Here is a 17,382-nt window from a genome sequence, read left to right on the forward strand (position 1 = left end):
GAGAAATATAAACACAGGAGCTAAACATGAAGATAATGGATAGCAGGGCAGGTCTGAAGAAAAGCTGAAGAAGTGATCATAAGGCAAAGAGTGAACACAATGGGTGAGCTGTGCTGAATATATGCAATATGGTAATGGACCTAGGGGTACGTGGGGATAGACCAATGTGCTAAAAGTAGCCCATGTTACAACAAGACCGGATGTAGGGTGGGAACAAAATCCAGGGAAGGGTGGAATCAGCCACAAAAGATATTGAACTTGACATTAAGTAATCAAGGCTGCAGAATCTCAAAGCAAAAAATTAGAGATGTTCTTTGATTTTATGCTGAGCTCCACTGAAATACTGCAGCAAGCCCAAGTTAGAAATGCTGCCCAGGGAACACAGGGGCAGGCAGATGGGTGCTCAGGGTGGATATCCAGCACCCTCAGCTCTTTATTATAGTTTAGGGACCAGTAACCTTTATTTGGAAAGTAAACAGTGGACTTGCTGAGAGAATAAAGCCGCAAGATTTGATGGTTTGAATAAACATAATTCTATTATAGAAGGTGAACATGATTGCAATCTACAGTCAATATACAACTCATTTCTAACATTCAGAATTGAAACATGGTACACATGGGTAATATCCTGTGATGGAACACACCACAAGGCACATCACATTGAAAATAATGACATGACAGTTCCAATTGCTATATCAGCTACTCCACTCAGATGTAAATAACATGATGCATCATTACACATCATAACACTTCACAAGGAATCACAGTTTATTGTTACTTTTTCTGATCCAGCCTTGAAACTTGTTCTCAAGAGCCTTCCTGTCATGGACTGACACAACAACTGCTCCTGTCCTTGTCTGATCATCCTACTGTCCTGGGTTCACGTTCCCCTTGTCTCTGAATCTACACTCCAGTCCTTACTCACAGGAACAGGTCCAGATTTTCACCTGCAGCTCACTGTTTCTCCCTCAGTTCTAAGTGGTATAAAGAATTACTGCTTATGTTGTTTTTCCATGCCCCCTCTCTCAGTGTGCTGAAAGTTAATGTTCTCAGGCTCATTCTAACCAAATCAGCCTTTCTACCTGCATTCATGACACAGTAAAATTAAAATCTTTAAAGACCCACAAAGTTAACTGCTATGGTTCCTAACCAAACTTTTTGAACAACCAATCACAAACTCTGCAAGTAATCAATTCTTGACACTTGGTCTCCAGACTAAACAAAAGTCTAAACAATGTATTCACTATATTGTAAAGTTAGCAGAGAAAAATTAAATTAGAAAGTCATCTGATTGGTCTATGTTAGACGGCTCTAACATTTGCAAATGATACAGAAAGTCAATCTTCTGGCATTCAGTTTCTTTAACAGTTTCAGTCATTGAGAAAGTCAAAGAGAAATATCAATCAGTCTAGGGAATAGGGTAAGGGTTTGCCTCAGCAATAACTGCATCATAACCAGAGTGTTTTTGGACAGAGGCAAATGCTGAAAGACATAAGAGTGACATTAGCTGAGTGTGTAAACTCATAATCATGATGAAGATAGCAAGCTTACATGGTTGTGTAAAAATAGGATCAGTTTTGCTTTAACTTCAGATCATTCAGGAATGATAACCTTCTTCACAATGACAATAACTCTCCTTATGATTCAAAAAGATTTCACTTTATGGTTTCTGTTTCTCTCAAATGTTGTGGCATGGGGATGGCATGGTGGCTCCGTGGTTAGCACTGCTGCCTCACAGCACCAGGGACCCGGGTTCAATTCCGGCCTCTGGTGACTGACTGTGTGGAGTTTGCACGTTCTCCCCGAGTCTGCGTGGGTTTCCTCCGGGTGCTCCGGTTTCCTCCCACAATCCAAAGATGTGCAGGTCAGGTGAATTGGCCATGTTAAATTGCACATAGTGTTAGGTGCATAAGTCAGAGGGAAATGGATCTGTGTGGGCTACTCTTCGGAGGGTTGGTGTTGACCTATTGGGCCAAATGGCCTGTTTCCACAGTGTAGGGAATCTAATCAAATCATTTTCTCTCATCTGGGAATGGGAATGTGAAAGTGAAAGTGTGGAGCTATCAGCATGCAGGAATGATTAAGGCTTATGGATAGCGCATACCATTCCAACTTGTCAGGTATATTTCAAAATGGTTATCACTTACACACAATACTTTCGCTCCCAACAGCCTCTTTTTTTTACCAATATGATTCCAGCTGGGAAGCAGATCACTTGAGGACTTAAGATGTTTTGTGAGACCAGATGGCATTGTTGGAAGAAATATGGAACTTGGAAACCACAAATTTTAAGAGAAACAGAATCCATATTGAGAAATATTTTTGAATCACAAGCATTGTTAGCATTGCGAAGAAGGTTAGCATTTATGAATGTACAAAAAATGATCAAACGTAATCACACACTTCTGGGTTGTTTCAAAAGCCAATTCAAAATGGTCCAAAGAGGAAAGATCAATGTCAGCACATTTGGAGCCCTGATCTGAATTTCAGTCTCTCAAACAAGATCGAAATGGATTTTGTTCATTTTTCAGCAATCTTTCAATCCATGCCCAGGGACATTTCAGAATCTTCTTAAACTCTTCCCTGAAATTCTTCTGAGTAGCTGCATAAATACATGTGTTTGTGCTGGAATTGAAATATTTTATCATTGCACCACACTCAGCAGCGATAAACGCAGGGGATGTACCGTCTCCTTGATAGTAAGTTGTGTTTGTTAGTTTTGTCGTTACAAAGGTCACAATTGCTGGCAGCCACAACAATATAAAACTGCCTGATATAGTGAAGAGTAAAATGATGGATTTCCTTCTTTTCTCCATCTCTGAATCTCTCTCATTCTCATGTGTCTGACCCCAGAGAGCTCTACGAGCTCTAGTGGCCAAGACAACACATCGCACAGTCAAAGAATTTAACAAAATGATGAAGGTGAATGGGAGCCAAACATGCCAAACACTGTGAAACCAGGTGAACACGATACCAAAAGTTGAGGAAAGAAAGGCAAAACTTCCCTCACAGCACCACTGCATTTTCTTAATTCCATGTCCATATTCACATCCATACCAAACAGGAATATTCTTTATAAAGATCAAGATAGAGAATATTGTTATCACCATAGATGCTGTTCTCTTGGTGCAGTATTTTGCTTTAAACCTCTGGTGGCAGATAATTATAAAACGGTCAAATGTGAAAGAGACAGTGAACCAAACCGTCAAATCAAGGCTGACAACAGTCATGTACAAAATGAAAGTGCACACAGGAGTGTGAGACAGGAACGAATGTGGAAAATGATAACTGAAAATATAATACACCATTATATTGATGGTCAAAACCAATAGATTTGCTGTTGCCATGGCCATCATGTAGAGAGAGATACATTTTGAAAGACCACACTTTCCTTGGCACAAAATTACAGTTGTCATTATGTTTGCTGTAAGAAAAAGAAAGGGGAGATTATAAGTGCAACAATCAAAAATATTATGTTGCAGGTAGACAACAATAAACATTCAAAGAGTCAATTTATAAAATTCAGCAAGAATACATTTCATTGAAAATCAAAACTCAGTGAGTTTGATCCATTCATGTCTTACCAAAACATTACAGATGTTAATTGGAATCATTCATTAAGTGTGTGTATTTCTAACTTGCGCAACAAGTATTCCCGATTTCAAATTGAACAGAGAACATTTCAGAGTTCAATGCTTTTCTGTGGGTGGTGGAGTTAACTGTCAGCCAGACCCGATAATGATGGAAGATTTCCTTTTCTCAGGAAGATTAGATAAATCGCTGGGATTTTACTGAATAAAAAAAGGCATTATTTATATCATCCATGTCAAGTTTGATTTCTTTATTCCAATTATTTATTGAATTGAAATTTCCCCACCTTCAATGGAGGGACTGAGATCTATGTTCCCTGAGCAGTAGCCTGAGGTTTTGGACTTTAAATCTAATGATATTGTCAGTATACCATCACCTCCATTCAGCATTGCATGAGGTAATGTTAATGTTGAGAATCTTTTAGAATCCAACAGAGACCTCCAAAAGTTGATAAAAATGAAAACAAAACTAGAACACTAAAATAACTGGCCATGATTATAATAACAGATGGTCATGGCCTTTCAAGGGATATCAAAGAAAGAGAGTAGCTAAGCTATATGTTAGCCACTCAGTACAAATCATAGCACAAATTATTATGGATATGGCAGAGATGTTAAATAAATATTTTGCATTTGTCTTTAAAGTAGATATCACTGGCTTGTTTCTCAGGCAATCCAGAGATTCCAGGAATTTGGGGTGGGGGGTGGGGGGAGTGAATCTGAAGCCAAAACTCACTCTTGATTGTTTTGATTGGCTGAACAGGCTCAAAGTGCAGTATAGTGTATTCCTGCTCTTATCTCTTATAATCTTATGAATCTAATATTAATATTTGTCAAGATACAGTTTGAGAGCATTTTACCCAATTCCATATGAATATCAATGTCACAATTTGAGAAAAATTATTATCGAAGTCATTATGTGGAATGCCTACCCACACATTCATGTTACATTGCTACATTGGCATCAAATAAGAGTTTGGTCCAAAAATACTGTCATTTGCTAAACTAAACTAAAATCCTTGCTCAGAAACTTGCGCATTATAACATCTAGAAGCTTAAAAGATTCAAGAAATGTGGAAATCAAGAGCAAGAGATTCATGAGTTGGTCCCAACGACTACCAAGGTTATGACACAGTCACACAGGAAACATATCTCATTATTGTATCCGAGAACAGGGAGAATATCTACACTGATTCACAACAAGCAGATTACAATAACTCACCAGGGACACCAACAACTGAGAGAATCGGGTAGTAACTCTCTTTCACAAGCAGAATAATTGGAGGTTGCTCCATTCTGAATAGTGTCCAAGCTGAAAGTGTGTGACTGGTGCATGGCTGATACATGAGCAGGGAATTCTCTATTTATTCACACATCAATCCTCCAGTGAGTCAGACAGATTACATCATTAGTGACATTAGCTACAGCCATTTAACAAATAAACTCAAATCTTGTTTTTGTTTGACTAAGATTTCAGCAAAAAAAAAGTTTGGAAATGTTATTGACCAATTTGATAGAAGGCATACAACACAACAACTTTTCACAATATAGATTGTAATCTGTCACTGTTGTGGTGGTACTGTCTCTATTCATACAGGATTGTGGGAGATAGATTCTCAATATCTGTTATCCTGACTGTGCTCTTGATTCATCCGAAATGTCCCTTTCCTCTACTACCAAAAATGAGCATATTTTATCTGGATTAATGATATTCTATATTTGCACCTGGGTTCACTATGTTACTGCTATACTCGTTATATCTTACTTTGGCAGTAATATTAACTGTGTTATTCCAGTACAAGTTGTAATTTGCATTATCAGGAGCTTGTTATTCTGGTACTAGTGGCAACCTACCTAGACACTTGAGGTAACTGTGTTATTGCAGTTCTATTATATCCAACATTGATACGAGAGTTGATTGTATTACTTTCAGTACTAATAATACCCTACAGCGACTTGAGAGTTAGCCATGTTTCTCCAATACTCATGGTACCTTACATTTACACTAGAATTACTCATATAATTACAGCATTAATTTTAATTACCTATTCTGGATTCAACCAAAGAATGAGTTAAACCCAAAATGGCAACATATCACAAATCAAAATTAATTAATGATTTCATAGCAGGGACAATCTGAAGAATCAGTAGCCATCATATGATTGAGGTTTACATGAGTTTGTCATCGAGAATAGTGAGTCCACGACTAGTATTTTAAAATTCAATGAGGAGAACTAGAGGTTATTTTCATACCTTTAAGTATAGGAGTTAATATATTATGGTGTGTTAAACAGGATGTTAGTGGGGCCTCGTTTGTAGTTCAGTGTCCAGTTCTGCTTCCACAGTTATTGGAAGGATATTATTAGGCAGGAGGTGGTTCAGAAGAGACTGACCGGGAATGGAAGGTCTGAGTTATCAGGAGAGGCTGTATCAACTAGGTGGGCTCAGACTATTTCCAATGGAGTGGAGTGGATTGAGAGACAACCTTAAAGAGTTTCATTAAATCATAAGGGATATAGATAAGGTGAATGGCAGGTGTTATTTCTTTCAGGTGGGTGATGTCAAGACTAGGCAGCATTTTGTTTCAGTGAGTGGAGAAAGATTTAAATAAGACTTGAGGGGCAATTTTTTTCACACAGTGTGTGGTGCCTGTGTGGAATGAACTTCCAAAGTGGTGGTTGTGGGTACAGTGGAAACATTTAAAAGACATTTAGATAGGTACATGAATAAAAAAATGTTTGGAGGGATATGGACCATGGGTAAAAGAGAGAGAACAGTGGACATTGAGTCACTGGAAAATGACGCTGGAGTAGAAGTAATGGAGAACATGGAAATGGCAGAGGAACTGAACAAGTATTCTGTGTCATTCTTCACAGTGTAAAACGCAAGTAACATCCAAATATTTAAAAGTGGCAGGGGGCAGGGGTGATATCATGGCCATCACCAAGCAGAATGTGTTAGAAAAAACTGAAAGGTCTGAAAGTGGATAAATCACCTGGACTAGATGGGCTACACCCCAGCGTACTTAAGGAGATAGCTGAGCAGGAACTGGAGGCATAATTGTGAACGTTCAGGATTTGCTGCAGTCAAGGAAGGCCCCAGAGGACTGTAAAATCACTAATGTAGCTCTGCTGTTTTAGAAAGGCTGTGTGGCAGAAAGCAGAGAGTGGGGATAAAAGAGTCTTTGTCAGGATGGCAGCCAGCGATTAGTGCGTCCACAACTTTTTACTTGATACAATAATGACCTCGATGAAGGAATTGAGGACATTCTGGTTGGGTTTGCAGATGATACAAAGAATTGGTGGAGGAACAGGTAGTATTGAGGAGATGGGGAGGTTGTAGAAGAACTTAGACAGGATAGGAAAGTGACAAAGAAGTTGCAGATGGAATACAATGTTGGAAGTGTGATGTCGTGAAATCTGGCAGGAAGAATAGAGGTATGAATTATCTTCTAAATGGAAGAAAATTCAGAAATCTGGAGTGCAAAGGGACTTAGGAGTCCTCGTCCAAGGTTCTCTTAAGGTAAACTTGCAGGGTGAGTCAGTAGTTAGGAAGGCAAATGCAATGTTTTGAGAGAACTAGAATATAAAAACAAGGATGTACTTCTAAGGATTTATAAGGCTCTGGTCAGACCACATTTAGATTTAGATTACTTACAGTGTGGAAACAGGCCCTTCGGCCCAACAAGTCCACACCGCCCCGCCGAAGCGCAAGCCACCCATACCCCTACATTTACCCCTTACCTAACACTACGGGCAATTTAGCATGTCCAATTCACCTGACCTGCACATCTTTGGACTGTGGGAGGAAACCGGAGCACCTGGAGGAAACCCACGCAGACACGGGGAGAGCGTGCAAACTCCACACAGTCAGTCGCCTGAGGCGGGACTCGAACCCGGGTCTCGAGCGCTGTGAAGCAGCAGTGCTAACCACTGTGCCACCGTGCCGCCAGATTATTGTGAGTAATTTTGGGCCCCATATCTGAGGAGGGATACACTGGCCCTGGAGTGGTTCCAGGGAATGTTCATGAGAATGATCCCAGGAAAGAAAGGTTTAACAGGAGAAACACTTTAAGAATCTGGATTTATTTTCAATTAAGTTTAAAAGGAGGTGGGGGGGAGGAGATATCATTTAAACTTATAGAATATTGCATAGCCTGGATACAGTGTGTGTTGGGAAGATGTTTCCATTAGCAGGAGAGACCGGAATTGGAGGGAGCAGCAGTAGAGTCATGGGAAGACCCTTCTGAACTGAGATGAGGAGAAAATTCTTTAGCCAAAGAGTTAATAGTCTATGGAATTCATTACCCAGTTCATTGAGTATACTTAGGACAGAGATACATAAGTTCTTGATTGTCAATGAGATCAAAGATTTTGGGAAGAAGGGGTGTGAATGGGGTTGAGAAGCTTATTAGCCATGATTGAATGGCAGAGCAGAATTAATGAGTTGAATGCCCTAATTTCTGCCCCTATGTCTTTTCATCTGATGTTCTAAGTGCTGGCAGATGGGAATGGTTTAGTTTAGAGAACTTGGTCAGCATAGACTGGTTTGATCAAAGAGATTCTTTCTGTGTTGTGTGACTCTATGATTCTATGACTATAATTCTTGACAGATTGGAGGTTATGGCCAGCTCAGTACATTTGGGGTTTGAAGACTGGCTGGTGTCTGAGCTCCCATTGCAATACAAACCACACAAGTTCTGACTCCTCTCATTCTGCTTCTGGATACCAGAATGCAAAAGTGTTTGTAGGTGCATGAACCGTGAAAGCAAACATAACGAGTGATGTCATTCATCTCTTCTTTCTTTTCCCCTCTTTAGCTTCACAAGCTGTTCTGTATTCTCCAGTTAATTGGTATCGCTCTGCATGTTGTTCTGTTAAGAAGAAAGGATTCTTTAATTTTAGAAATTAAGATCTGTATAAAATCAATATTTATACATGTCTGCTGGTGTTACATTTGAAGTATTTTCATATGTTTTGACAGAGCTGACCACCAACATTATGTTACCCAGGAAGAGATCACCAAGTTCTAGTACAATCTGATTAGGGACCAATAATAAAATTAAGAAATTCTTGGAGAGACATTGCAGGACTGGCAGCATGTGGAGATAGGAGGGTTAATGCAGCATTTCGGAGATTTTACTCCGAAATTTGAAATTGTGAGGATGGGCGGGTGAGGATGAAGTCTTTTGTCAAGAATCTATATCTCCTGGGTGTAACACCCGAACAGGAGTCTCTCCTTAATGCCCATTGTCAGTGCAAGAGTTGTAGGAGACTGTGAAGCAGCTCCAGAGCCGAAAGGCGCCTGGTCCTGATGGACTTCCCAGTGAATTTCACAAGGAATTTATAAATATACTGTCAGGACCAATGCTCAGTATGTTTGACAATTCGCCCAGTCGGGGTCTCCTTCCACCATCTTTAATGGAGGCTCATATCTCTCTTATTCTTAAAAAAGAAATGGTCTTAGAGGATTATGATTCCTATAGGCCCATCTCACTTTTGAATGTTGATTTCAAAATCCTATCTAAGACTCTTGCACTAAGACGAGAAACTGTATTGCCTTCTATTATTAAGGAGGACCAGACGGGCTTCATTAAGGGCTTCAGATCATCTAATAATGTCAGGAGGTTACTCAATGTGATTCAAGCATGTCAATAATAATCTGTACAGGGATTGGTGATCTCTCTAGATACAGAAAACGCATTTGACCGGGTCGAGTGGCCGTACCTTTTTTATGGTTTGGAACAGTTTAGCTTGGGTAAAGTCTTTATCAGAGGGATAAAGCTTCTTTATAGTGACCCTCTTGCCATGGTTATCACCAATAGTGTGTGGTCAAGCAATTTTAATATTTTTAGGTGCAAGTGACAGTCCCCTCTTGCCATTGCTTTTTACATTGGTGATTGGTCCGCTGGTGGAGGCAGTACATAGGGATCCCAAAATATCTGCTCCAGACGTGGGAACGAAGTCACATCAGATCACATTGTATGCAGTTGACGTTTTTTTTTGGATTTGATTCCCTACTGTGTGGAAACAGGCTATTTGACCCAACAGGTCCACACCAAACCTCCAAAGAGTAACCCACCCAGACACATTTCCCTCTACCCTAACACCATGAGCAATTTAGAATGGCCAATTCAACTGACCTGCACATCTTTGGACTGTGGGAGGAAACCCTCAGAAACACGGGGAGAATGTGTAAACTCCACAGGGAGAGTCATCCGATACAAGAATCGAAACTAGGTTCCTGGCACTATGAGGCAGCAGTGCTAAGCACTGAGCCACTGTGCCACTCCTTGTTACCTTTTTGTCAAAGCCAATAGTTTTGGTACCTCATCTGATACAATGTATCAATTTGTTTGGTGTTTTTCTCGGGCTACAAATCAACTTTATGAAATTGGAAGTCATGCCTATAGGTAGTATCCTGAAAATCCCTGGTCTTGAGGGTGTTGTGGGTTTAATTATCAGCCTCGGAGTCAGAGTCGGGGTTTAATGACAGAGTTTATTGTACAAGAAAATACCAGAGATCTAGGGAGAGAAAGACTCCAATCTGGTCAGCTGTGAGTCTTCTCTCATCCCGGAGCACATGTCAAGATACTTGTATACAGTTTGTGATATAATAGGTCAGTGATGAGGTTACTGTCTCTGTAACATGATTTGTTTATTGTAAACATTGCAGAATTGTTAATAGATTTGGTGCAGTTATTGTTAGTTCCAGCGCAACCTTTGTTAATTTCAGCTTGGCCATTGTCAGTTTCAGCACAGACATTGTCAGTTTCAATGTCTACATGGAAATCCATTGCTGTAGTAATGGGCTGTAATCACTCTTCCTGAGAAGGACAATTATTGCAGCCTTGGCTATTATCACTCTGTATTGATTCTGTGTCAGACTGTTAGCATTTCTATCAAAGGTGTTGGCTGGACCCAGACACTTCAGCGGGCAGTATTCACTACTCATGTGTATTCTCTCCCTTATCTGCCTTAAACTAATCAACTAAGTTGTGAGTGCATTGTGCTGCTATTCTGGTGGCCCCAGGCAGTGTCTGTGTTTGTTCTGCTGTTTCTCTCCATATTTTGGTTTGGCAGCCATCATGTGTGTAAAGTGGCCAACTTATGGCTCAGCGGCCATCTGGTGTGTTCATGTGCTGAATGTCACCCTGCCCTGTGCCATCTCCCACTTCAAGAATGAATCTCAATTTTCCTTTAAGTAGTCTTGGAGGGGTTTCTTACCTTTGGTATATTCATTACTCCCATTTTTGATCAATTATTAAAGTTAATTTTGTCCATTTATTTGACAGAATCAAACAAGATCTTCGAAGGTGGAAGGCATTTCCAATTTCTTGGTTAGGTTGGATGCCCCTCATTACAATGGATATTCTTCTCCACCTATTATACCCTGTGTGAATGATCCCTTTGATCTTTACTAGACAAAAATTCAGGCGACGGAACAGTTGGTTCAGTTCTTTCATTCGGGTGTTGTGGGGAAAGTCAACAGCCTCGGAGTCAGAGTCGGGGTTCAATGACAGAGTTTATTATACAAGGAAATACCAGAGCTCCAGGGAGAGAAGGACTCCAACCTCACAGTGGTCAGCTGGGAGTCTTCTCTCATCCAGGAGCACATGTCTGGAGGGGTAAGCATCATAAGTGAGCCCTTATTAAATTAACTAAATTGTAGCTATACAACAGTCTGGGAGGAGTGGACCTCCTGTGTATTAAAAACTATCAATTAAGCTCACTGTTATCTTACATGAGTGACTGGCCCTATGGGGATCATCTCTCACTATGGTTAGACATTGGCAGCTTTGGCAGCTTGGTGGGGGGGGGTGCTGTCTTGCCTGGGTGACCAATTTGAGGGGGACATATTGATGCCTTTTGACCAGTGAGCTCTGAGTTATCTAGTAGGGACCTTTTCCAGCTTTTGTTTCAAATCAGGGACTTCATTCAGTAAAGAACTACACTCCTAACTGAATCTTATTGATCCAATATGGAGAAGAGGGTGCTTAGTTCTAAGAACATGCTTTCTTTACCGCCTGTAGGGAGGGGGCTCCTCAATGAGACTGAGTAACTTTGGAAGGTATGGGAGAGGGAGCTGGTCATTGAGATCTCCTCGAAAACCTGGAAGCATATCTGGGAATACTCAAGAAGGATCTCGAATTGCAATAGGACCCATGCCTTGCAATTGAAGATTCTCCACAGGGTCCACTCAGTCCATGACCGCTTCTCACAATTTAAAGTGGGGTATCATCAACAGGTCCCAATGAGTACGGGTAATCTCACTGACTGTCTCTGGTCCTGCCACAGGCTCTGGGCATACTGCAGGGCTGTGGTAGGTGAAATAGGTAGGTCTTGCAGACAGAGGTGTAGATGGACCCGATTTCTCGTTTTGCTGGCCTAGCTAATGCACCTCCTTTACACCCGCACAAAAAAAATCTTTTCAGTATCCTCACTTTTTGTGCAAGGAAAAACCATTCCGTTAGGGTGGTTGCCTGAAAATCCCCCAGGGTGGTCGGACTGGCGTAAGCTAGTCATTGAGCACATCCCTTTGGATTTTCTCACAAGTATGGTGCACCATAAAACAGAATTTCTATGGAACAAGGCAGTCTTTTTTGGATTACCTGGGCACAGATTTGTCTGCCACGTTGATAAGGGCTTTCATATCACCATGACGATTGTGCATTATGAATCGAACACCCAGAGAGGAAGAGTTATGAACATATGAATATGTATAAATTAATACTCTCGATGGTCAACAGCTATTGTTTTGTCTCAATAAGCTGTATTACTACTATCATTTGTTAGTTAGTGATTAGTTGTTTGTTGTTACTTATTTATTTATGTATTTAATTTTATATATATGTATATTACACACATATTTATACACAAGTATGTTTTCTCATTGTACAGTTTTGAATTGTCTTCTTTTGGATTTGTGGTAATATTTTTCTAAAAAATCTTTTTCAACAAAAATACATATTTTAAAAAGTGAATTTAGTTCCTTTATCAGTTTCAGTCAACAAGAACGTCAAGGAGAATGGCAATGAAGTCTTGTTTGGGAATTATCAACAACAAAATGTCTAGGAAATGGCTAAGTGGGTCCCTCAAGGACATGGGATGTTCTGTGACACCAGAGGACATTCAAGAAGAAATGTGGAGCTTGGAAAAGACAAAGTTTGAGAGAAATAAAAGTCATACTTTGAGGCATCTCATTAGAATTCCATGAATCATAAGCTGAGATATTATTACTATTAAGACAGTGATCACTTAGAAATCAGTATATAAAGACCAAATTTAATCACAAGTCTGTGAACTGTTTCAGAAGCCAACTTAAAATAGGCAAAGGAGGAAAATTCACCCTCAGCAGAGTCAGTGAAATGAAATTCTAGTCTCTCAAACAAGGTCCACGTAGATTTTGTTTGCTTTTCAACAATCGTTCAATCAGAGCCCAGGGAAATTTCAGAACCTTTTTAAACTCTTCCCTGAAATTCCTCTGGGTAGCTGCATAAATACATGTGTTTGTGCAGGAATTCAAATGTTTTATCATCGCTCCACACTCAGTGGTGATATACACAGGGGATGTACGGTCTCCTCGATAGTAAGTTGTGTTTGTTAGTTTTGTTGTTACAAAGCTCACATTTGCTGTCAGCCACAACAATATAAAACTGCCCGATATCGTGAAGAGTAAAATGATGGATTTCCTTCGATTCTCCATCTCTGAATCTCTCTCATTCTCATGTGTGTGACCCCGGAGAGCTCTACGGGCTCTTGTGGCCACTAGAACATATCTCACTGTCAAAGAATTTAACAAAATGATTAAGATGAATGGGAGCCAAACACGCCAAATGCCATGAAACCAGATGAAAGCTACTCCAAATGTTGAGGAAAAAAATACCAAATTTCCCCGACAGCCCCATCGCATTTTGTTAATTATGTGTTCATGTTCATATGCAAACCAAACAGTAATGTTCTTTATAAAGATCAGGATAGCGAATATTGTTAATACCATAGATGCTGATCTTTTGGTGCAATATTTTGCTTTCAACCGCTGGTGGCAGATAATTATAAAACGGTCAAACGTGAAAGAGACAGTAAACCAAACGGATAAATCAAGGTTGACAACAGTCATGTACAAAATGAAAGTGCACACAGGAGTGTGCGACAGGAATGAATGTGGAAAATGATAACTGAAAATAAAGTACACCATTATATTGATGATTAAAACCAATAGATTTGCTGCTGCCATGGCCATCATGTAGAGAGAGATGCACTTTGAAAAACCACACTTCCCTTGGGACAGAATTATAATTGTTATTAGGTTCACTGTGAGAAAGCAAAAGAAGAGAGTATCAGTACCATGATCTAAAATATATTTTTGAAAACAAGCAATATTAAACAACACGAATGTATTCCATTGAAAATCAAAAAAGTCAGTATGTAAGCTCCATCCACAACTTACCCTGAAAGTTAAGGACAGTGATTTTATTCATTCATCAGACCTGGGTATTTCTAACTAGGCCAGCAAGTATTTCCGATTTCAAGTTGACCAGAGAACATTTCAGAGTTCAACATTTTACTGTGGGTGTGGAGTCAATGTAGGCCAGACCCAATAATGAGGGAAGATTTCCTTTTCTGAGGGAAGTCAGTGAAATAGATGGGAATTTTATTTTTTAAAAATGACATTGGTTATATGGCCACATTTAGGTTCTCTTTTTAAAATGATGGATATTTATTGAATTCAGATTTTCCCAGCTGCTATGGTGTCATAGAGAGCCATGACCCCAGAACATTAGCGTGAGATTTTGGATTTCTAATTGAATCATATTGTCAGTGTACCATCACCACCATAAGTTAAGCTTGAGGTTATATTAGTGTTACAATGAATTAAAGCACAGTGGAGACTTGGGAATCTTTTAACATCCAGCTGAGGCCACCAAAAATTGATAACAATGGAAACAACAATATGAATGTAAACAAACTATGAATATAATAGTAGATGCTCATGGCCTTCAAAGGGATATCAAAGAAAAAGAATAACTAAATTGTATGTTCGTCCCTTCGCAAGAAGGTACCATTCAAATTTCTGTAGATATGACCAAATGGTGGAGATATTCAACAAACATCTTGCGTCTGTCTTTACAATAAATTTTTCATACCAAAAATAAGAAAGAACCTAGTGCCTATTAAGAGTAAGGAAATTAAACAAATTAATATCATCTGGGCAACCTTAAGGAAGTAGAATTAGGGCTTGCTGAGTCAAGGGTAGTAACATGGATAGAGGATTAGGTATGCACAGTGTCACCACTGGTTCACCTGTTTTAAATTCAGGTTATTTATTGAATTCAAATTTCTCCACCTGGGGAAGGAAGAGTAAGAAAAAATGGTGCATTTTATGTTGGCAGATCATGACAAGTTGAGTGCTGCAAGAATCAGTGCCTTCACCTCAGGGATTTACAGACTACATTAAAAAGTGTTGGGGAGTAATGTATCTAAGTCTGTTGACAATACAAAGCAGAGTGGAAATGTAAGCCACAAGGAGAATTCAGAAAAACTGCAGAGAAACTAAGACAAGTCAATTGAGTAGACATCAACATGGCAGTTGGAGTATTAAGAAGGGAAGTTTGAGGTTATTCACTTTAGTCATAAGAATAGAAATTCTGAATATTTGTTTAAAAGGCATGACATTTTCAGAGAGACGTGTATTTATAAGTACAAAAAAACCGCACAAAGTCAGTCAAAGTAAAATATTTTTGATATTGGAAAGGTGGAGTGAATTTGGCCGATATCCCCCAAAGTTTAGAAGATTGTGCAGATTGTTTGATGAAACATTCAAGATTCTGAAGGGAGTTATCCATGATCGATACATACTGGAAGGTATTCCCATTGACTGGGCAATCTAGTATATATGAACACAGTCTCAGACACAGACACAATAATTTAGGAACCAGATGAAAAATTACTTCATCAAAGGATTGCCAATTTATGCAAATTTGTATTCCACAAGAGTGTGGACATTCTATCATTGGCTGAACAAGATAGATCTTTGGTTCCTCAGGCAATCTCAGGATGTAGGGAATGGTGGGAAAGTGGAATTGAAACACAAGATCAGTTATGATCGCTTTGAATGTGTGAACAGGCTCAAAGGGCAGTATGGTAAGGTCCTGCTCCTATCTCTTGAATTCTTATTAATCTAATTTCAACAAATTTTGAGATACAGGTTATGAGCATTTTACTGATTCCATGCAAACATCAACACAGCAGTGTGAGAAAAATCATTATTGCAGCCATCATGTGGAAAATCTGCCCACACATTCATCTTACAACCCTATGTTGGCACTAAATGACAGGATGGTCCAACAATCTCAGCATTCATTGCACTAAACAAAAATCCTTGCACACAAACATGCCCATTATAACATCTATAAGATTATCAGATTAAAGAAACATGGAAAACGAGAGCAAGAGGTTCATGAGTTGGCTCTGACAACTATTAAAGGTGTAACACAGTCACAGAAATGTGTCACAACATTGAACAAGGAGGTAGAACAGGGAAATATTTATCCTGATTCACAACAAGCCGATTACAGCAACTCACCAGGGACACCAATAGCTGAGAGAATCGGGTAGTAACTCTCTTTCACAAGCAGAATAATTGGAGGCTGCTCCATTCTGAATACTGTCCAAGCTGAAAGTGTGTGACTAGAGCATGGCTGATACATGAGCAGGAAATTCTCTATTTATTGACACATCAATCCTCCAGTGAGTCAGACAGATTACTTCATTAGGGACATTAGCCACAGTGGTTCAACAAATAAAATCGAATTCCTTTCTATTTGTCTAATGTTGTAGCAGATAAAACATTTGAAAGTGAAATTTAACAATTTGACAAAGCACCTGCAAAGAAACAACTGTTCACAAATATGAATTGGAATCTGTCATTATTGTGATGGTCCCATTTCTGTTCATACAGGATTGTTGGAGACAGATCCCTAATAGCTGTCACCCTGACTCTGCTCTTGACTTATCTGTAATGTCCCAATCCTTCACGCCCACAATTGAGCACATTCTACCAGGATTAATGGCATCATATATTTACACTGGACGTCACCATGTTATTGCAGTATTACTTATACATTACTTTGGCAGTAATATTAACTGTGTTACTCCAGTACAAGTTGCATTGGCATGACTGTACTCTGGTACTCGTGACATGGACACTCAAGTTAACTTTGTTTCTCCAATACAAAGTATACCTTACATTTACACTTGAATTGACTCTTCAAGCATCACATTGGTTAGCACTTAGGCCAGGGACCTGGATTCAATTCCACCCTCAGGTGACTGTCTGTGTGGAGTTTGTACATTCTCCCTGTCTGCATGGGTTTCCTCCCACAGTCACAAAGGTGTGCAGGATAGGCGAATTGGCCGTGCTAAATTACCCATGGTGTTGATGGATGTGTAGGTTAGGTGTATTGGCCATGGGAGATGAAGGGATGGGACAGGAGGATGTGTCTTTTGAGAATTAATATTGATTTGTTAGGCCAAATGGCCTGTTTCCTCACTGGAAGAATTCCATTGTGTTACTACAGGATTAATTTTACTTACACATTCTGGATTCAATCAAAGAGCAGGCTGAACCAGACATGGTATTGTCCAACAAATTTGAATTAATTAATGACTTCATAGGAGGGATGACATGAAGCAGCATTGGACACAAGATGATTGAAATTTGCATTCAGTTGAGAGAGAGAATAGTGCAATCAAGACTTGAACGAGGATAACATGAGATCATACTCAGACCT

At 39.5% G+C, this 17,382-nt stretch overlaps 2 protein-coding genes across 2 annotated transcripts; both read right to left on the bottom strand.

Annotated features, from left to right (window-relative positions):
* Positions 1–2,486: 2,486 nt before the first annotated feature.
* On the bottom strand, positions 2,487–4,885 carry LOC148150563 (putative G protein-coupled receptor 139). The gene is made up of 2 exons (XM_087975829.1): positions 4,813–4,885; positions 2,487–3,424 (listed from the first exon to the last, which is right to left on the bottom strand). Exons 1-2 carry the CDS (start codon positions 4,883–4,885, stop codon positions 2,487–2,489), a joined length of 1,011 nt encoding a protein of 336 aa, XP_087831955.1.
* An 8,080-nt stretch (positions 4,886–12,965) lies between these two features.
* Positions 12,966–16,248, bottom strand: LOC148150564 (putative G protein-coupled receptor 139). Its single transcript, XM_087975830.1, has 2 exons — positions 16,176–16,248; positions 12,966–13,903 (listed from the first exon to the last, which is right to left on the bottom strand). Exons 1-2 carry the CDS (start codon positions 16,246–16,248, stop codon positions 12,966–12,968), a joined length of 1,011 nt encoding a protein of 336 aa, XP_087831956.1.
* Positions 16,249–17,382: the final 1,134 nt, after the last annotated feature.

This window comes from Chiloscyllium plagiosum, unplaced genomic scaffold, assembly GCF_037043375.1.
Source record: "Chiloscyllium plagiosum isolate Xiang-an unplaced genomic scaffold, Cpla_swu_hap1 HiC_scaffold_3, whole genome shotgun sequence".
Taxonomy (NCBI): Eukaryota; Metazoa; Chordata; class Chondrichthyes; order Orectolobiformes; family Hemiscylliidae; genus Chiloscyllium; species Chiloscyllium plagiosum.

Coding starts and splice junctions, on each gene's coding strand:
- LOC148150563 (XM_087975829.1), bottom strand. CDS start 4,885: ATGGAGCAACCTCCAATTATTCTGCTTGTGAAAGAGAGTTACTACCCG. Junction 3,425..4,812: donor CTCAGTTGTTGGTGTCCCTG/GTGAGTTATTGT, acceptor TTTTTCTTACAG/CAAACATAATGACAACTGTA.
- LOC148150564 (XM_087975830.1), bottom strand. CDS start 16,248: ATGGAGCAGCCTCCAATTATTCTGCTTGTGAAAGAGAGTTACTACCCG. Junction 13,904..16,175: donor CTCAGCTATTGGTGTCCCTG/GTGAGTTGCTGT, acceptor GCTTTCTCACAG/TGAACCTAATAACAATTATA.